Here is a 21,130-nt window from a genome sequence, read left to right as displayed (position 1 = left end):
CGACTAACAAGCTGGTTTGTCTTTTAGGGAACCTGTGCCGTTGCACTGGATACAGGCCCATTATCGAAGCGTGCAAGACTTTCTGTAATGTGAGTAGAAAGGAACATATTTCTGAGTATATTTTTTCCACAATGAAACAAAACAGTAGGGGTTGTTGGGTGTGATTAGGGGAATAGCCATTTGTACTGATTCAGGGCTATTTTTTTTTTTTTTATCTCAAAGTCTGTTATTGATGTAATCTGATCTTGGGCAGGGTGCTTACCCTCGTTCACTGAGTTTGCCCTGGTAAGTTTGTCATGTAAGGAGCACCGAAGCACTTGGATATTGGCTGTGGGTCATTGTTCCTGACCTGTGTGTCTGAGTCAGATACCCAGCCTGGTCCTCCTGCAGCTCTCTGTTCATGCCTCTAATGCAGTGGTGGTCAAAGTAGGGGGGAATTGCCCATTTGCTCTTCTGTCTGTTTGTCAGACGTTGGTCTTCTTGACAGTTTAGGCCATGAATCTCCAGGGATGGTCACCATTCACCGAGTGAGTAACCATTCGATCAATATGTGTTTCATGAGTAAATGAACAAATGACCTTGAAATGAGGGACATAAGACTGCCCTCTGGAAGTTAAACTACAAAATCAGCATCATAAATAAGACAGAATGATAATAATACTTGCTAACATTTGTTATTAATAAAATATTTAATATTAATATTACAAATACACCATTGTTAATATTTATTACTGTTCCAGACTTTGTTATAAGATCTTTAAATTATGGTGACAATAGTTAATAATACTGTGTTGTGTACTTGAAATTTGCTAAGAGAATAGACTTTAGGTGTTCTCACCACATGCACACACACACACACACACACGCACACACACATAATGATAATTATGTGAGGTAATAAATGTGTTAAGTAACCTGATTGTGGTAATCATTTAACAAAATATACAAATGTAAAGTCATCACATCATATACTTAAAATGTATACAATTTTATTTATCAATTGTACCTCAGTGAAGCTGAAAAAAATTCTTAGTAGAATCAGCAACAAATTATTAGTTATTTGTTTTTCTGCCCACTAGACTTCTGGCTGCTGTCAAAGTAAAGAAAATGGGTTTTGCTGTTTGAATCAAGGCCTAAATGGATTACCAGAATTTGAGGAAGAAAATAAGGTCAGTGAGATGTACATTTTTTATAAGGATTTCTCAGGACATGATCAGAGACCAACTGACTTTTAGGAAGGATAAATAGCTGCCCGAGTTACATTAATTTGAGGGGTGTCCACATGTCCCCTTTCCTATTGTTTATCTGTGTCACACACACACACAAAAATATGTGTGTGACGCCAACAACTTCATTCCTCATTCCAGATATTACTCTCATTCAAAGTGCAGCAATCTATAGGAGAGAAGATACATTGATATCTTAGTGTTTCTTAATTTTTTTAAAAAAGCCTCCTTCAAGCCCTGGCCAGTTTGGCTCAGCAGTTGGAGCGTTGGCCTGTGGTCTAGAGAGACCCGGGTTCGGTTCCCGCTAAGGGCATGTACCTCGGTTGCAGTTTGTCCCTGGCCCTGGTTGGGTCATGCGGGTGGCAGCCATTCAATGTGTCCCTTTCCCATCGATGTTTCTCTCGCTCTCTCTTCCTTTCTCTCCCTTCTATCTGAGCAAAAAAATGGAAAAATGTCCTCGAGTGAGGATAAAAAAAAAAAAAAAAAAAAGCCTCCTTCAAGTCTTTTTTCAATAGCCAGAAGAAAAGCAGGATGTTAGGGGGGTGGAAGAACATTCAGGACAACGTTCTTGTTCCAGCTGGCTCTGGGGCAGCGCCTGTGTCCCCTGCTTTCCCCAGACTCCAAGGGAATGTTCAGCGAGAGCAGAGCTTTGGAGGCGCACTGACATCTGCACTGATTGCTGAGGACCATGTCTGTGCTGGGGCCCTTGACCTAGAGCCCAGGGATCATGGCTGGCCAGCTGCTTTTCTGTCTGGGTGCTGTATGTCTCTCTTCTGCTGAGCTCATCCACAGAGGATTTAAAGCACTATAGTTAGTCACCTGATGACAATAACTTTTGGTACTTTCTCTTTTTAAGGCAAGTCTAAAACTTTTCTCAGAAGAGGAGTTTCTGCCATTGGATCCAACTCAGGAATTGATTTTTCCTCCCGAGTTAATGGTAAGTTAAGGCAAAGTTGAGCCCTGGCCAGTTTGGCTCAGCGGTTAGAGCATCGGCCTGCGGTCCGGAGAGACCCGGGTTCGGTTCCCGCTAAGGGCACATACCTCGGTTGCAGTTTGTCCCCGGCTCTGGTTGGTCGTGTGGGTGGCAGCCACTCGATGTGTCCCTTCATGTCGATGTTTCTCACTCTCTCTCCATTCCTCTCTCTCCCTCCCACTCTATCTGTACAAAAAATGGAAAAAATATCCTCGGGTGAGGATAAAAAAGAAAAAGGCAAAGTTGAGCTTGTCCCAAAGAAACTCATGGTGAGATGGTAGGAAGGCTATTTGCTTATGGATCCTCTCAAAGGCTGAGTGGCAAACAGGTAATATCCATCTGCCGTCCTCAAGGTCTAAAGAGTATGGGACCAATGCAGAGATGGGGGAGTGAGGGTGGAGCCACCTCGAGGAGACACTTGGATGGAAGAAGCAGCAGTTACTGTCTATAAAAAATGTTATGATGACATCAGAACATTTATAGAAAACTGAATTTATTCTTCCATAGGATGTTTTGGCAAAATTAAAATATTTTAAACATTGAAATGAAATTCTTTGAGATATAAAAGCACCAAAGGGAGACATTGGAACAGTCTCCAGAAGGAGTAAAATATTGTCACATTTTTATTCTAATTTCTAGTGAAGCTGTAGTTTTAGGTCATTTTAATGGAATTTTATTTTTTTAATGTCTATTTCCTTTCTCTGTTCCCTCAAAGATAGAGCAAAAGCAGGTGGAAATATTGTCATAAAATAATCTCAAATCCCTATTGTTTTTTCAATAGATAATGGCTGAGAAACAACCACCAAGAACCCGGATTTTTGGTGGTGATAGGATGACATGGATTTCCCCAGTGACCCTGAAGGAACTTCTAGAAGCTAAAGTCAAGTACCCTCAGGCCCCTGTCATCATGGGGAACACCTCTACCGGTATGCAGAATCCCAGGGACTTCTTATGAGGAAACCTAGGAAAAGTGCTTTGGGGGAAAGAACCTCCTATATGTCTCAGGAAAGTCAGCCAGATTCAGACGGCTTCCTCAGCATTGCTCAAAAGACTTTCACAACTTCCTTACGCAAGTGGATTCCTGGCGTCCCAAGTGGGAGGCCCGCCCAGAGTTGCATGCGGGGGGCCTGCTTCGGAACAAATCCGGAGCAGCTCCCGTGGGCACAGTCCTCTTTCCCTGCAGAGGTGACGAGGCTCGGACCTGAAATGGCTTTGCTTCCTCTCCCAGTGGTGTCTCAGTAGGTGGACCCAGCAGTTACAGGGTCTCTCAGCTGTCTCCATTGCAAACTTGGTTTGACAGCATGCTTCTGTGAGGACGCTCCTGCAGTCCTCCCAAAGGGCGTTATTCTTTGCTGAGGACCATGTCTGTGCTGGAGCCGCTCAATGTCTTGGATTCATCAGCCTGGTTTGAAGGCTGACAGTCCAAAGGGTCCCCCACTGTGGTAAAAATCTATCTGGCTATTCTCTCTGTGACTTGGCAATGAACAAACCAGTAGAAAGATATGTATTTTTTGTATATTTAAAGACATCAGTTTTAATCACAATTTCAAAATTAACAAGGCAGTCTGCTCTCCTTATCCCAGTCATCTTCTTCTTTTTTCTCTAATCCTTTAGGGCCTAAAGTGAAATTTAAAGGCGTTTTTCACCCAGTTATAATTTCTCCTGATAGAATTGAAGAACTGAATGTTGTAAACTATGCACATAATGGTGAGTTCTCAAGGTGCCTGTTTTCTTAGTTAAAATGCATTAATCAATTTATTTTCTTTGTCCAGCAGATAACTAGAAAAAGAATTATTCCTAATTATAGTATACAGAGATATGCTTCTATAAGAATGATATCATTCTGGGGAAGGATCAGGGACAAATTATCTATAATTACATGAGATACGAATAGTCTGAAGAGTCCGATTTTTACTGAAGAACCTTCTGTGTGAGCCATATCGGAGAAATGTAACAGCTATTCAACCAAGGGCCCTGCCAAGTGCTGGACAGAAGACAAAGATGAGTAGAACACAGGCCTGGCTCTCCAGAAGCACAGTAGTCGACAAAGCAAGTTGTGTATGAAGCAGCTTACAGACTGTTTGTTTGTTGTTTTCATTCTGATAAAGGAAATTGATTTAATGGCAATGATGAGAAGTAATATCGATGATAGTTTGGAGTCTGGCTCTGGAGTCTAATTCTTGACTAAGTCATATATTAGCTGTAAAAACTTAGTCAAGTTACTTAACTGAGTCTCAGTTTCTTGATCTGTGAAGCAGGGCAAATAATATCTCAAAGCCTTGTTAAGATTCAAGGAGATTCTGTGGAGCATTTAATACAGTGCTTGACACAGTGAGTGTTCAAAACACTGAGCCGCCATCTCCACTTTCCTCGCCACCACCGTCACCACCCACGAGCAGGGCAGCATGTATCCGGGACAAAGACCTTATAGTCTGAAATCGAATGGACATTTCCAGGTCAGCAGAGATCACATCCTATTATTTACAAATGATTTCCTTTCAGGGCTAATCTTAGGTGCCGGCCTCAGCCTGGCTCAGGTGAAGGACGTCCTGACTGATGCGATCCTGAAGCTCCCAGAGGAGAGGACGCAAACATGCCGCGCTCTCTTGAAGCATTTGGGAACCCTGGCTGGATCCCAAATCAGGAACATGGCTGTATGTATTTGATGACAGCAAATTGGTGTGTGTCCCTTGAATGACTGACCCTCCCTGACAAATCACAGAACTTTCATTCTTTTGGAACAGGCAAAAAGAATAATTCTCCAAAGTCTTGCTTAGTTCTTATTTTATCACCTGTGTCTTTATAATCACACAACTGGAGTGAGAATAACTCCTTATTTTAACAGTCTTTAGGGGGTCACATCGTGAGCAGGCACCTGGACTCAGACCTAAATCCGCTCCTGGCTGTAGGAAACTGTACCCTCAACTTGCTGTCAAAAGGTAAGTGGCGGCTCCTTCTCCAGGGCTGTTAAATCTGCTCTGTCTTTGTCTCTCAGGGATGCAGAAAGTACAGTTTTGAAAGTCCAGTTTCTTTATACCATTTCTATTCTCTCTGCCTTTCTGGAACCTGGGAAGTTGGTCAGTTTGGTCCTAATACTGCACACTTTCTATGTCCTCATCTCTCTTTTTGAGGACAAGTGCTGGATATTTCCCCATCCTGGTCATCCGGCACTGATCACACTTGTGTCCGGGTGTGGTGCGAGCAGTGGAGAGAGCTGCAGGCTGCTGAGCCACTTGGGCCCTTGCTGGAGACTTTCCCCAGGTGGTGCGGGAGCGTGGTGGCCCCACGCCGGGCTGTGGGCTCCTACTTACTTTGTCATGGATGGAAGCCTCAAATGGTTTAGGCTTAACTCTATATTTATTTTTTTGAGTTTTGTTTTTGAAACTAAGTTCAGGACTTTCCATTTATTTTTCTTATTCCAACTTAGTCAACAATTGTAGGAAATTCCAATTGGTCCTCTATAAATCTTTTTGTTTTTTTAATTAAAAAATATGGACTAGGCCACTTCTGGTCAAGATGGTGGCGTAGGTAAACACAGTACTCACCTCCTCTCACAACCATATCAAAATTACAACTAAACTACAGAACAAGCATCATTCAGAACCACCTGACATTGAGCTGAATGGAAGTCCTACAACTACAAAATTAAAAAAGAAGCCACATCGAGACTGGTAGGAGGGGCGGAGGCATGGACAACTGGTCCCACACCCAGGTGTGGCGGACAAAAATCAGGAGGATACCTAGGCTCTGAAGGTCCTCCCTGAAGAGCAAGGGGTCCCTGTCCCACACCAGGACCTCCAGCTCAGGGTTCCAGAGCCAGGAAGAGAAGTCCCCAAAATTTCTGGCTATAATAACCAGCAGGAACTGAGGTTGAGGGAGGCTGAGGCTGCTAGAGCCCCAGGTAGTTCCTCTTAAAGGGCCCGCGCACAGACTTACTGGGTCTTGCTCTCTCCAGGCTCCAGTGTGGTGAAAGCACCTTGAAAGGCACCAGAAACATATAGGGAAGAACTGAGTTGTTTGGAATCAGGACGAGAGCTGGAGGGGCAGCTTTCTCCCAGACAGATGTGCTGGTGGAGGCTGCTGTTCCTTTGGTGAGCCCTTCCCTGGGGCAGCAGACAGCCTCCATATCTGGGACTCCAGCAACCTGGCTCACACTGGTATCCCCGCCCTGGTGATTCCCTGAGGCCTTGCCCCACCCACCTTTCAGGCCCACCCAAGCTGTTTCCAGTGGCTTTACCATAGGACTGGCCTGTCTTGACTCCTGCTTCAGATTTTCCTAAGTTTTCTCAAACAAGCAGCATCTGGCTTCAGTGAATCTCATACCTCTTGCTAAGTGTCCCCAGACCTGGCAACAGAAGCAGCCAGCCTTGGTTCATACCTTAGCTTTGCCGGGCACCTGCAAGCCCAGCACAAGGAGCAGCTATCTGAGATTGCTTTGTAACTTATGCCTGGTGGCCATGGGTAGAACACAGGCAGTGGCTGGCCTGCTCCCAGAGCCAGCACACCCAGTGGCCAGCTTCAGACCATGTCAAACCACTACCACCCAACCACCTCCACCAGTGACACACTCAAGGAGTGGACTCAGTGGGTACCAGAGCCCTGCTAAAGTAAGACTTGTTCTGTGTGGTGGGCCCCTACACAGCTGATCCTCCAAGAGAGTCAGAGGTTGGTGGTCAGTGGGCACAGCCAGTCCTTGCTGCTGATCAGCCTGAGTAAATTCCTCCCATTGATGTGCCAATAGTAATCAAGACTCAATGATAACAGAAGATGGTACAGTCCACACGAGGGATATACCTAGTGGGCCCAGCTGGGGTGAACAGGGAGGCTGTGCCACTGGATCCTACAGGACACCTACTACAATAGGTCACCCTAGTAAGTCTAGGAGGCATAGCAACTCTACCTAATACAAAGAAACAAACACAGGAAAGCAGCCCAAATAAGGAGACAAAGAAACATGTCCCAAATGAAGAACAGAACAAAACTCCAGGAAAAGAACTAAATGAAATGGAAATTAGCAATGTAACAGTTGCAGAGTTCAAAACACTGTTTATAAGGATGCTCAATGAACTTAGTGAGAACATCAAGGAACTTAGTGAGGGCCTCAAGAGCATAAAAAAGAACCAGTCAGAAATGAAGGATGCACTAACTGAAATAAAAAATAATTTACAGGAAATCAATAGTAGAGTAGGTGAAGCCAAGAAGCAAACCATTGATTTGGAATATAAGGAAGCAAAACACACCCAATCAGAACAGCAAAAAGAATCCAAAAACATGAGGATAGTGTAAAGAGCCTCTGGAACAACTTCAAGCTTGCCAACATTCACATCATGGGGATGCCAGGAGAAGAGAGCAAGAAACTGAAAACCTACTTGAAAAAGTAATGACAGAAAAGTCTCCTAACTTTGTGAAAGGAACAGACATACAAGTCCAGGAAGCACAGAGAGTCCCAAACAAGATGAAACCAGAGGCCCACGCCAAGACACATCATCATCAAAATGCCAAAGTTTAAAGGCAAAGAGAGAATCTTAAAAGCAGCAAGAGAAAAGCAGTTAGTTACCTACAAAGGAGCTCCCATAAGACAGTCAGATGATTTTTCAAAAGAAACTTGGCAGGCCCGAAGGGAATGGCAAGAAATATTTAAAGTGATGAAAAGCAACGACCTACAACCAAGATAACTCTATCCTGCAAAGCTATCAGTTAGAATCGATGACCATATAAAGAGTTTCCCAGACAAGAAAAAGCTAAAGGAGTTCATCACTACCAAACCAGTATTATATAAAACGTTGAAGGGCCTTCTTAGAGAAGAAGATCAAATATATGAACAATAAAACGGCAATAAATGCATATCTATCAACAATTGAATCTACAAACAAAATGAAAACACAGTGCAGACACAGACTCATAATTACAGAGAACTTTTTGTTGGTTGCCAGATGGAAGAGTGGTTGGGGGGATGGGTGAAAAAGTTGAAGAGATTAAGAAGTACAAATTGGTTGTTAGACTGACAAACCTCAAAGGGAAGGAGTTGAGGGGAAGAGATAAACCAAAGAAATTCTACACACATGTGCATAACCAGTGGACACAGACAATAGTGTGGGGAAGACAGGAGGTGGGTGGGAGTGGGGAGGAGAGAGTTAATGGGGAAAGAAGGAGGGACATCTGTAATACATTCAACAATAAAGATAAATTTAAAAAGAAAAAAAGGAAATTAAAAAAATATATGGACTAGCTTTCTATTATCTGCATTGTTAAATACCTGCTTTTCATATCACTGAAACCACAAAATTGTCCCAAGGAGGAAAATTTGCATTTAGAATTATTAGTTTATGTAACATTCCTTTTAAAAATTATATGAGAAAGAAGCTTGTGGTGTGAATATAAAAATCAAAAGCTTCTTAACTTTCAGCCCAAAGTCACATTTCATTGTAGCTGTAAACATATATATATGTTTACATATATATTGATTAAAGAACAAATATATTGATTAAAAAACACAATTTCTTTAGGTGCTGGAGAAAGATATAAACAAAATTATATGACCTTACTAGTATAAAAATTCATCAAAGGCAATTTATTTAGTCTGGCCAGTGTGGCTCAGTGGTTGAGCATCAACCCATGCCCCAAGAGGTCATTGGTTCGATTCCTGGTCAGGGCACATGCCCAGGTTGTGGGCCTGATCCCCCATTGGGGACATGCAGCAGGCAGCCAATCAATGTTCTCTCTCATCAATGTTTCTATCTCCCTCTCCCTCTCCCTCTCCCTTTCTCTCTCTCTAAAAATAAAAAATCAATAAAGAAAAATATTTTAAGACAATTTACTTATTTACTGCTGTACCCAGTGGGGGTCCCAAGATAAGCAATAAATGTTTGTCAAATGACTTGATTGGAATATTAAAAGGGGTACCACGTACTTTCTACTTCCTGTTTACAAAGTTCAAAATGAATTATGCTGTTCAAGAACAGGGCTGCCACGGTCCTGTCCTTCCTGATCTCTGGGCTGCTCTGCTAGATATTTTTATTTACAAGCCAAGAAAGAAAACAGAAAAGAAAAAAATGAAAAGAAAGAAAGAAAGGAAAGAGAAAGAAAAGGTAGAGCCTAGATGGGAAGAAACATTGCAAGATGCCATTATAGGGAGAAAGATTTGTTAAGCATGGGAAGGTCACTTCTTTTCCCAAAGAATCAGTTTCCTCCAATGTTTGGTAGAATTATTGCCCAAGTTTTGGGAGTTTGATGTTTTAATAGTACAGATTCCAGGGAAAGTGTCATTTCTTTTCACAGAAGGAAAACGGCAGATTTCTTTAGATGAGCAGTTTCTTGGAAAGTGCCCCAGTGCAGACCTTAGGCCTGAAGAGATCTTGATCTCGGTCAACATCCCCTTCTCGAGGAAGGTGAGAATGTCCTTTCAATTCCTTGGTTTTACCTGTGAGCCTGCAGCTTGTTAATTCCAACATACAGTGGGTTAAGGAAAAGTGTGCTGTGTTTACAGGAGAGATTCTGAGGACTCGTGAATACACTCACCCCCCTTATCTGCAGTTTCACTTCTGCAGTTTTAGTTACCCGTGGTCAACTGTGGTCCAAAAATATTAAATGGAAAATTCCAGAAATAAACAATCACAAGTTGTAAATTGCATGTTGTTCTGAGTAGGATGATGAAATCTTGAGCCATCTCACTCTGTCCTGCCCAGGACATGAATCATTTCTTTATCCAGTGCCTCCACGCTGTCCACGCTCGCCTCCTGTTAGTCACATAGTGGCCGTCTAGGTCAGCAGATGGACTGCTGTGATCTCCCTGTGCTTGCATTCAAGTCACCCTTATGTTACTTAATAATGGCCTCAAAGCACAAGAGTAGTGATGCTGGCATTGGGATGTGCCCGAGAGAAGCCGTGAGTGTTCTCTCAAGTGAAAAGGTAGTTCTTGACTTAAGAAAAAAAAAGTAAAATCATATGCTGAGGTTGCTCAAGTCTCTGGTGACTGCTGTAGTTCCTTTTTTTTAAATAACATTTTTTTCTTTATTGATTTGAGAGAGAGAGGAAGGGAGAATGAGAGAGAGATAGGAACATTGATGAGAGAGAACATCAATTGGCCGCCTCCTGCATGCCCCCCACTGAGGATCTGGCCCACAACCTGGGCATATGCCCTGACTGGGAATCGAATTGGTGACCTCTTGGAGCATGGGTTGATGCTCAACCACTGAGCCACACTGGCCAAGCTGTAGTTACTTTTTATATGTGTTATGCAATCTTCTATTATTCCTGGAATCAGGAGACCTTTGCCTCTGCCTCTATCCCTAACTCTTCCCCCACCCCAATTCTAAAGTCATTTTTTTACTAATTTAAAAAAATCTTTGTGCCATGAAGCTTTTCCTTAAGTAAAACTTGAAAATATATCTCTACCTAAATCTTGGGGTTTGAAAGAGGCTAAAAAAATACATTTGCAAGAGAACATCATGAGATAAAGGTCTTTGGAGTTAGACTCAAGTTGAATCCTGGTTTCAAGATCTACTGTGACCCTGAACAAATTACTGACTCACTCCGGGCCTTAGTTAGATTCCTCATCTATATAAAGGGAGTAATCAAGCCTGCCTTTGAGGGTGCTATAGTCCACTCAGGCTGCCAAAACAGAGCACCACAGACTGGGCGGCTTAAACAATAGACATTTATTTTCTCACAGTTCCGGAGGCTGGAAATCTGATCTCAAAGTGTCTGCAGGGTTGGTTTCCTCTGAGGGCTCTCCCCTTGGCTTGTAGATGACCATCTTCTCCCTGTGTCTTCACATGGCCTTTCCTTCGTTTATGTCCAAATTTTCTTATGAAGACACCACCATGTTGGGTTAGTGTTCACCCTAATTACCTCATTTGAACTGGATTGCCTCTTTAAAGATCTTATCTCCAAATGCAGTCACATTCTGAGGTCCTGAGAGTTAGGACTTGAACACATTAACTTTGGGAGGACACAATGCAGCCCATAGCACAGTGTGAAAAGGATATTGAGGCCACATGCATAAGCTGCCTCTAGAAACTCGATGTGTTTCTATATGTGCCACGTAATTTTTGCTTCCAGTGGGAATTCGTGTCAGCCTTCCGACAAGCCCAGCGGCAACAGAATGCGCTCGCCATAGTTAATTCAGGAATGAGAGTCTTTTTTGGAGAAGGGGATGGCATCATTAGAGACTTATCCATCTCGTATGGAGGTGTTGGTCCAACCACTGTCTGTGCAAAGAATTCCTGCCAGAAACTCATCGGAAGGTATGGTATTGTGGCTGTAGACTCCAAGTAACAGCAGCTCCTTTTTTTTTTTTTTTTTGACAAAAGACAGTTAGAAGAAGAAAAATGCTTATTACCTTTTTATTTAACAGCATGAAATTCCAATAAGATTTTATAATTATTTCTATATGTCTTAATTTTAGTGAATTATGAAATGGGTCATATAGTTTATGTGTGTGTGTGTGTGTGTGTGTGTGTGTGTGTGTGTGTAAGAGAGAGAGAGCCTATATCCCAATAGCACATAGATACAGTAAGCCAAATGAGTACATTTGCATTCTTTATTGAGAAAATAATTTACCATTAAACAGATAATGAAAAACAGATAATGGGGAGTTTGTTTTATCATAAATTGCTAAATATATTGCTTACCTGACTTTTTATATCTTTGGGTAATATTAATATTCAATATTTCTTGAATACTTACTAGGTATCAGTTACCATTTCCTATGTAATAGAGACTAATAGCTAAAAATATAAGCTTGATTGAGCCAAAATGCCTGGGTTTAAATCTCAGTTCAACCTTATTAATTATGTGATCCCAGTCAGCTTATTTAATATTACCATAGCTCAATTTCCTTAGGTCAAAGGGGGACAATCATCCCACCACATTGGACAGTTGAGAGGATTAAATGAATAAATACATATAAGGTGCTTAAAACAAAAACCCGTCTTGCAGTAAACATTCAAGTCCTGGACTAAGGACTTGACACAGGATGTCATTTCTTTCTCATGACCATTCCACGAGGTGAGCTATACTGCTGCTTCCCTTTTACAGATGAGGAAGAGGAAGGCCTGGGCCAAACACCTTGAGAGTGTGAACTGTGGTTTGAACGTGGGTTGCCCGACTGTGAAGCTTGTACTCATAATTCCTGCATTAAGTTGTAGCTATTTGTCTTGCACACTAGCTGAGCCTGTGAGGTAGTGAGTCAGGCAAGGAATCTTCTTTTTAAACTCTCACAGGCCCTGGAATGAAGAGATGCTGGACGCGGCTTGCAGGCTGCTTCTGGACGAAGTCTCCCTCCCAGGCTCAGCTCCGGGTGGGAAGGTGGAGTTCAAGAGGACTCTCATCATCAGCTTCCTCTTCAAGTTCTACCTGGAAGTGTCACAGATTTTAAAGAGGATGGTAAATGGAACTGACCACGTATTAGCTTTCCCAGTATTAGGAGCAATGGAGATACCCAAAGTGGAGGCAACAACCCAAACAGAAAAGACAACCCAAATTAGAAACAGATGGGTTTGCTGGACCCCTTCAGGCTGTCTGTGGTGGCTTGTCAGCTTGGAGAAGAAGTGCAAGTGGAGATGGAGTTGTACAGGATTTTGTCTAACACCACTCAGCTATTTGGTTTCTGATGCTTTGATTGTCTGGGCAACGTGCAGAAAACTTGTTCATGGTTTAGGCAGGACTTCTTCCACTTGTTTAGGGTTATGTTCGTGCGTTTGGCCTTCTTCTCTGGTTCAGCTTCATTTCTCTCGCCTGTGAGATGATGAGGGCAGCTGCTCCAGGAGGTTATTGTGAAATAGGCCGTCATGGGACAAGGGCTTACCACAGTCCCCAGGGCTTCAGAGAAACCTGATGAAGACTGCCTGGTACCAGTCTCAATAATAGTAGTAATCAGGCATTCTTTTGCCTGGTCTCACTTTTGACAAACTACTAGTTATAAGACTGTTGGCTCGGGAGGACACAACTAAAGAATTTTTCTGAATAAAATTGCTGGATCCAAAGAGAACTTGAACCAACAAACTGATTAGAAGCCAAGCACTTTTTTAATGTGATATAGAAATTAGTATGATCACTTTTTTATTTTATCTTATTTTTTGTTAATCCTCACCTGAGGATATTTTTCCATTTATTTATATTTTTTACAGAGAGTGGGAGGGAGGGAAGGGGAGCGAGAGAAACATCGATGTGAGAGACACATAGATTGGCTGCCTCCTGCACAACCGCAGCCGGAGCTGGGGAATCAAACCTGAAACCCAGGTACGTGCCCTTGACCAGGAATCAAACCTGTGACCTTTTGGTCCACAGGCTGATGCTCTAATCACTGAGCCAAACCAGCCAGGGCAGTATGATCACTTTAAATAAGAGGCATAAAGTTCTCTCTTATCATTGCTTTTGGGAGTAATTATCTTTCCATTATATATAGGAACAACTAAGAACCAGAACAGTTGTATCACATGTTTGAGAATAAAAGCTTGAAATTATATATAAGTGACATATTATCACCAGGTAATCACAAGAGAAAAAATAACATCAATTGTAGACTCCTCTGATTAATCGCAAACTAATACAAATTTTTGGGCAAATCAAGTGATATAATTCAAAGCCTTGTAGTCTCATACTTTCAGTTCAATTGACTCTATTTAGTATTCCTCTGCTATTAAAAATAATCAACTTTATTGGCTTTAATTATTTATTAAAAATGTTAATATAAAAATATTCATTAGGTGTATTGTTTATTTTTTAATTTTTAAAAATATTTTTTATTGATTTTTTAGAGAGAGAGAGAGGAAGGGAGAGACAGACAGAAACATCCATGTGAGAGAGAAACATCAGTCAGCTGCCTCTTGCACATCTCCCACTGGGGATCGAGCCCGCAACCTGGGCTTGTGCCCTGACCGGGAATCAAACCAGGGACCTCTCAGTCCATGGGACGCTCAATCCACTGATTGTTTAAAGCCTTAGATAAAAACCCAATGATCCATTTTCCTTGATTCTGAGAAGTGTTCCCTCTGGGCCCCGGAATGTTTCCTGGGGCAGGGCTGCTGCTGGGATGTAGCCTCTGTGTTTTCCTTTCTCTTTCCTTGGCAGGTGGTCAGAGCAGATTTTTATGCTCATTTGCTTTGGTTCTGGCTTTTTCCTGGCTTAAACATTCTACTCCTTTCCATTTTGTTTACTTAGCTTCTATCTTCCTGTTTTGTTGGTTTCTGAGTCCTCAGGTCAATTAGGACTTACTGGTTAGAGAATCCTAAGAAACAGAGATATTGGAAGGTCGTGATCTACTAGATACACTTGGCTCCTCATAATGTGTGGACCTCCCAAGGCATGTGTCCTTGGGGGCTGCTATACTTCCAGGGTTCTGGACAGGGCGAGTCCTCACAAAATGTTAGACTTCTGATTAGAGCTGCTGGCTAAGAACCACTCTAGCCTCCCTTCCAGGACCACTCGGGCACATTTTAAGTATCTACAATGGTTCTACTTTTTAGGACCCTGTTCACTATCCTAGCCTTGCAGACAAGTATGAGAGCGCTTTAGAAGACCTTCATTCTAGGCATCACAGGAGCACACTGAAGTACCAGGTTAGTGGCTTATTAATATGAATTATTATTCAAAGGGCCTGGGCTGTAACTCCTTCACTCAGACCTTCCCCCTGACCCCTCAGTAACTCTCCAGCTTCAGACGCCCGAGCTCCCCTTCTGGTGAACTCACAGCTTTCTTTCGTGTTTATTAAAATTTCAGAATTAATGAACAATTGTGACTGAAAACAAAGCTACCAATGGTACTTTTTTAAAAATGTCTGTTTTAATCTTGAAGGCTGTGTGTTTTGTTCTGTGGCCTTGTACCATCGATGGGAACAAACTGGCCAGCTTGCCACCGCTCTGCCCTTGGCAGCGTGGAAGTCAGAGCACAGCCGAAGTCACGTTCCGTGTCAGGGCCATGGGCTGCTTTGAATTTATTTTCAGAGGAGCAGAAAACACAGGCCCTGAAAGTTGATGAAATGAAGTAATACTTTTTAACAGATATGCTAATTTATTTTATTTGACTATGAATATACTCTGCCCCCATTCTGTGAGTTACTGTTAGAGTTCCATCAAACATAAGTCCTCAAAGCTATGTCTAGCTTCCCTAATGAAAGTTGACTATCAGAGAGAACAAAATTCTTCATAACTTCCAAATGGAATTTTCTGCCAAAACATCATAAAAATATCACCTAAAGTCATCCTGTTGGTAAATTGGATAAGAGTTCATGTGTTTTTCCTTGAAATTATTATTAAGAAGCTTTACCTTGAGGGTTTTATGAAGTCAAGAACATTGAATATGTTGTTGGATTTAGTTATAAAAGCCGACCGTATGTTGTAATGAACATTGAAGTTGATGTGTATCCTTCAGGCTTTAGATTTAATATGTTCAAAATGCAAATACACCAAACTTCATTGAAAGTGATTATTTTGACTGTTAAAAACAGCTGTCACCTTCCATGGTATCCTGCAAAATATGGCAGCTACAACCTTTGGCTTATAAACACCTCACCTTGCAGTGGAGTAAACTTTAGAAAGGAACTACAACAAATTAATGAGCATTTCAGTCATTCAAAGAAAAGTGACCATCTTCACGAAGTTGATAACCTTAAAAGAGAATTTGCTATGATGGATTGTAAGATAAGGGTTGGAAGCCAGGTATCTCCCACACAGATGAGTTTCGTTCCTATTTTCCCTGTGGTTTTTCACACACACACGTCCACATTGCTAGAGCAATTGCAGTGCTCAGGACAAGCATTTTCTCCTCAAGTCAGTTCATTTGCTTTGGAAGATTTTGACCCAGCTTCAGGAGATCAGCAGTTTGAGGGACAGCATTCTTTCCTCTGAGGTATGTTTAGCCGCAGAACCAGCAGAAGCAAGTAAAGTGTTATGTCTTCAGCTAAAATAAGCACATTCGTATTTGATTATAGAAGAGGACAAAGATATACTTTGGGATTTTTCTTCAATCTTTTGGCAAGCTTCTTCACTCAAAATAGAAAAAGAGGGCTCCTCTAGTGGAAGACATGCCCTCCATGGTTTCTACAAACAGAGTCATGCCATCATTGTGTTCCTCAGCAAAATATGTTTCGATACAAACAGTAAAATAATTTGATAGTAAAATTTATTTTATTATTATTATTTTTTATCCTCACCTAAGACATTTTTCCATTTTTTGTTCAGATAGAGTGGGAGGGAGAGAGAGGAAGATAGAGAGAGAGAGAAACATCGACGTGAAAGGGACACATTGAGTGGCTGCCACCCGCACAACCAACCAGGGGCGGGGACAAACTGCAACCGAGGTACGTGCCCTTAGCGGAAACCAAACCCGGGTCTCTCTGGACTGCAGTCCGACGCTCTAACCGCTGAGCCAAACCGGCCAGGACTTGATAGTAAAATTTAAAGAAATACATGAGCATTAGCAAAAAGACACAAGTTTACGTTACCAGGAAGCAAGATATATTCATTTACTTATACAAATGGAATTCATATTAGAGATGTTTGTGGTCTATATTCAAAAAAGTGAGGGGGGGGGGCAAGAACAACATCATGGCTTTATTTCCCAGTGATTCCACTTCTGGAAATTTATCTGAAGAAACTGGCAACACTCATTTGAAAGAATATATGCATGCCTATGTTCATTGAAGCATTATTTACAATAGCCAAGATTTGGAAGCAGCCCATATGCCCATTAATAAATGAGTAGATAAAAAAAACTGTGGTATATTTACATAATGGAATACTACTCTGCCATAAAAAGGAAGAAAAATTTACCCTTTGCAACAGTATGGATGGATCTGGAAAACATTATGCTAAGTAAACTATATCAGCCAAAGAAAGACAAGTACCATATGATTTCACTCACATGTAGAATTTAATGAACAAACTGAACTACCAAGAAAAATAGATACTCATAGACGGAGAGCAGGCAGACAGCTCTGGGGGGAGGGATGGCTTTAAGCAAAAAAGAAAAAAAAGAGAGAAAACTCATGGACGTGGACAACAGTGTGGTGATTGTGATGGGCGGCAGGAGGAAGAGGGCATAGACGGGATAAATAGTGATAAAAAAAAAAAAATAAGTAATAAATAAAGCAACAGCATGGCTACACATCTATCCCAGTTTCCCTATTGAATTCTTGAAAGAAGTTTATTGTCCTGGTGTTACTATTAACAGTGATAGTTTTCATTTTCAAAAGTGTTCTGGTTTAGATGTAAATTATATAGCTACCATCTTATGGGAGATGTGCATAATATGATTATAAAAATAATATATTGGTTATTGATTAAACAGAATGTAGACCCAAAACAGCTTCTTCAAGACCCAGTTGGCCATCCCATCATGCACCTGTCCGGTGTTAAGCATGCCACGGGTGAAGCCATATACTGTGACGACATGCCTGCGGTGGACAGGGAACTTTTCCTGGCTTTTGTAACAAGTTCCAGAGCTCATGCTAAAATAGTGTAAGTGATAAAGTTCTTACCTGGTAGACATTAATGACTTTTCATCTCAGTCACATCAGTGACAAGCAGTGGTATGAGGAGGGTGATAGTCAATGCAGATTAGAGGTGATATGGATTGGAAATGTAGGATCTACTACAGTCAGTCCCTCTATCTAATAGCTTCATTGTCCCAGGGATTTTTTCCCGATTGTCTGGCAGAGAACCATTGGAGTGTTTTTGGCTTATCTTACCTCTCTCATATCTTATTCCCCAATCAAGCCCGGTCCCCTGGGTGTTCGGGCTGCAGGCGGCTCTGAGGATCCCTGCTCTGTGTGTCTCTCCCAGGTCTATGGATCTGTCGGAAGCTCTCAGCCTGCCGGGCGTGGTGGACATCGTGACTGAGGAACATCTTCAAGGCGTCAACTCCTTCTGCTTCTTGACCAAACCTGAGAAACTTCTAGAGTCCAATGTGGTACTGCCTTTTTCCTTTCTGTTTGAATAATAACCTCGTCCATAATGTCACTTCTGAGTTTCTTAAAGATAGCATTGCTCTGGCACAAGGTAAAGGGTCCCTATAGTCTTTGAATGCTTATTATAAAACACCGTCTTCTAATGGCGAATGACTTCAAATATATTCATTTTCCACTTAAGTAAAGAAGTTGACCAGTTATATAAAAGGCACTTCCCTGTTTTCCATCTTCTAGTAGTAATATAATGTGCTACTAACAAGTATGAAAGAACGAATGAGGAGAGAATAGTGATAGTTTTTATTTGCTAATCTCTCTTCTGAGAATCTCTTGCCATTGCCCCAGTCAGTGTCCTAAGTTCAAGTCCAAGTTCAAGTGTTGTCTCCCCATTGAAGCCTCTCATCACCCTTTAATCCAGGAGTTCTCTCTCCCTTTCTAAATTTACCTTTAATCATCCATTCATGCTGCCATGTATTTAACGGGCTTTTTATTTATTTATTTATTTTTTACACTGGATTATTTATGTATGCTTTGTGCATGGAACTAACACTGTGTAAAATAAGTTCAATAAATATGACCCCTTCCCTTAGAAATGCACAAATATGAAAAGAAATGGAGATATATACACTTTCCCAGAATCCACAGTTGGACAAAAGCACAGGACAGGAATGCATTGATCAAATATCTACAAGACACATAAGCATTACAACGAATAATTTCCATGTTAGGTCTCACTGACTGGTGGGAACTTCATGGTAGCTGAAAAGTCAATAGAGCCATAATAATCAGTCACCTTTGTACGCAAACGTATTGGTCACTTTAACAGATCGACCGTACACAGAATCTCCTGAGAAAACACTGATATTAGTAAGTATGCATGTAGTTATAACTACTAGTAAGTTATATTTTTAAAAGAGAAGAGACAGAGATTCCTGGACGACTCCAGAGCAGTGGGCGTTCACAGGCCTTATAGTTATTGATGGTTGGTCTGACGTCAGGCAACATCCCCTCACCACCTGTGCATGCCTGCTGCCCTCGTGTGTGGGGAACTTTGCAGGATCGATCACCAGTCACTTTTTTGGGGGGTGGGCGGGTTCTCATTATCTGCATCCTGGGGTGGCTCTTAGTTATTCACCACTCTCAGCTCTGTCTTGGACCTCTAATTCTCATTTTGGGCAATGGGGTGAGAATAGATCCATTAGTGGCACACGCAGTGAGATGCAACACTGAAGTCACTGATTTTCTCAGTGTTCACTCCAGCAGAGACAGGGAGCTGGAGCTGAGCTCTGGTTCCAGGGGACTGCGAACCGTTTTGTCAACAGAAGGCAGTGAATCGTCTGGAGGGCAGGAGGTTTGCAGGGCCGTTGGGTCCAGCTTTTCTTTGCTCATTCACTTTGGCAAATTGACTCCTCCTTCAAGTTTAAGCTCCAGGTCAACAGGAATTTTTTTTTAAATATAGTTTTACTGATTTTTTAGGAAGAGAGAGTAGAAACACCAATGTGAGAAACATCGATCGACTGCCTCCTGCATGCCGCTTATTGCGGATCAAGCCTGAAACCCAGGCATGTGCCCTGACTAGGAATCGAACTGGGACTTCTCAGTCCATGGGATGTTGCGCAATCCACTGAGCCACATCAGCCGGGCTCAGCAGGCATTTTTTAAGTGAGCACGTACTGTGGCTGCTCACTATAGCTGAACAAGACCTGTGTGGTCCTTGCCCTCACAGAGCATAAAGTCTAGAGGAGAAGGCAAAGTGAACCTTTAATAAACTTTCTACCTTGTATTAAGCTTATTTATTTATTTCTATGCCTTATATATTTCCCCTACCTGGTAAAAGTCCTTGAATGAGGCCCAGTGTCTGACTCACCTATGTATTCCACACACTGCTTCCCACGTAGCAGGGTAAATGAGCAGAGCAACAAGAGTAGCATTGTTGCTATTTGAACGTTTCAAAAGATGAAAATTTTGGCCGCTGTTATCTTTAGTCATCAGAAAATGCAGCAAAGGCATTTCAGCAGGTTTTGTGCAGAACTCAGGCTCCTCCGTCCAGTGTCTACCCAAAGAGCTTCATCATTTGAGGCAGTCCCTGCCTCTGGTTCTTGCTGGCAGATAAAGATGAAAGTTTGATGACTGAGAGTTTCAATTCAAGGTTGAAACTCCCCCAAGACATCATGGTGTAGCTTTGGCAGAAGAGAATGAGAATTGTGGTCTTTGCATAAATGTTAACTAAACAAGCAAAACCATTCCTGTCTGCATTGATAGTGCCTGCTCTCTGAGGTGTGGATGTGTTGGTTATGAGCCTCTGGGGGCTATGTCTGTGTACTGGGTCACAGAGGCAAAGCCAGGTGTCTGTGGAGAGCAGAGAACAGAACCATTGTAAATGACTGCCTTTGTTAGTTCAATTCCTTTTTCAACGTTTGTCTGTAGAACGTTGTGTCTTTTAAAATTATTTTTATTGCAGAAATTTTAAACATGCACAAAAATAGAGATTCAACATTATCAACATTTTCCCATTCTTGTTTCATTTATCTCCCCACTACCCCCACCCACCCATACCCAACAAACATGTGCTGTGTGTGTGTGTGTGTGTGTGTGTGTTCTGGATTTAACTTTTTTTTACTACCATTTTTCTGATGATAAAACTACTATATGCTCCCTGTAGAAAGGACCTAGTCTACAGGTCCTTTCTAGTCTAATTAGACCTAGTCTGGTGTAGATTTTTAAAATAAGTGATTAAGTTTTCATTGTGATCATGGTATAAGGTGGGAGAAAGAACAGAATGGTCCTGGTGACTCCTCCCAGTTCTGAGTATTTGACTTTTCTGGAGTCTTGGTTTGGTTTGGTTTTCCATTAGCTTTCTGCCCTGGTCCCCGTGTAAACTCTGTAGGCAGCCGACCCACCTGCAGGTGAGATGATGAATGTTCTGTGCTCAGGCACCCCTTGGCTCGTAGTCTCATGCTCCCTCATAAAAAGCTGTGCTCCACCACAGTTTGAGACAGAGATTTGCTCACCAGCAGTATTGCATTC

The 21,130-nt window shown here is 41.9% G+C and overlaps 1 protein-coding gene across 1 annotated transcript in view; it reads left to right on the top strand.

Moving 5' to 3' along the window:
* The window catches only part of LOC118625352 (aldehyde oxidase), a 77,210-nt gene that overhangs the window by 18,075 nt on the left and 38,005 nt on the right, over positions 1-21,130 (top strand). Inside the window, exons 6-18 of the mRNA XM_036254263.1 lie at positions 28-89; positions 1,080-1,169; positions 2,083-2,163; positions 2,981-3,125; positions 3,814-3,906; positions 4,702-4,853; positions 5,045-5,138; positions 9,478-9,587; positions 11,260-11,444; positions 12,423-12,585; positions 14,667-14,759; positions 17,488-17,657; positions 17,982-18,108. Coding sequence (XP_036110156.1) covers positions 28-89; positions 1,080-1,169; positions 2,083-2,163; positions 2,981-3,125; positions 3,814-3,906; positions 4,702-4,853; positions 5,045-5,138; positions 9,478-9,587; positions 11,260-11,444; positions 12,423-12,585; positions 14,667-14,759; positions 17,488-17,657; positions 17,982-18,108 — 1,565 coding nt within the window. The remainder of the gene's footprint in view (positions 1-27; positions 90-1,079; positions 1,170-2,082; positions 2,164-2,980; positions 3,126-3,813; positions 3,907-4,701; positions 4,854-5,044; positions 5,139-9,477; positions 9,588-11,259; positions 11,445-12,422; positions 12,586-14,666; positions 14,760-17,487; positions 17,658-17,981; positions 18,109-21,130) is intronic.

This window comes from Molossus molossus, unplaced genomic scaffold, assembly GCF_014108415.1.
Source record: "Molossus molossus isolate mMolMol1 unplaced genomic scaffold, mMolMol1.p scaffold_m16_p_11, whole genome shotgun sequence".
Classification (NCBI taxonomy): domain Eukaryota; kingdom Metazoa; phylum Chordata; class Mammalia; order Chiroptera; family Molossidae; genus Molossus; species Molossus molossus.
This window is presented reverse-complemented; position numbering and strand designations above follow the sequence as displayed.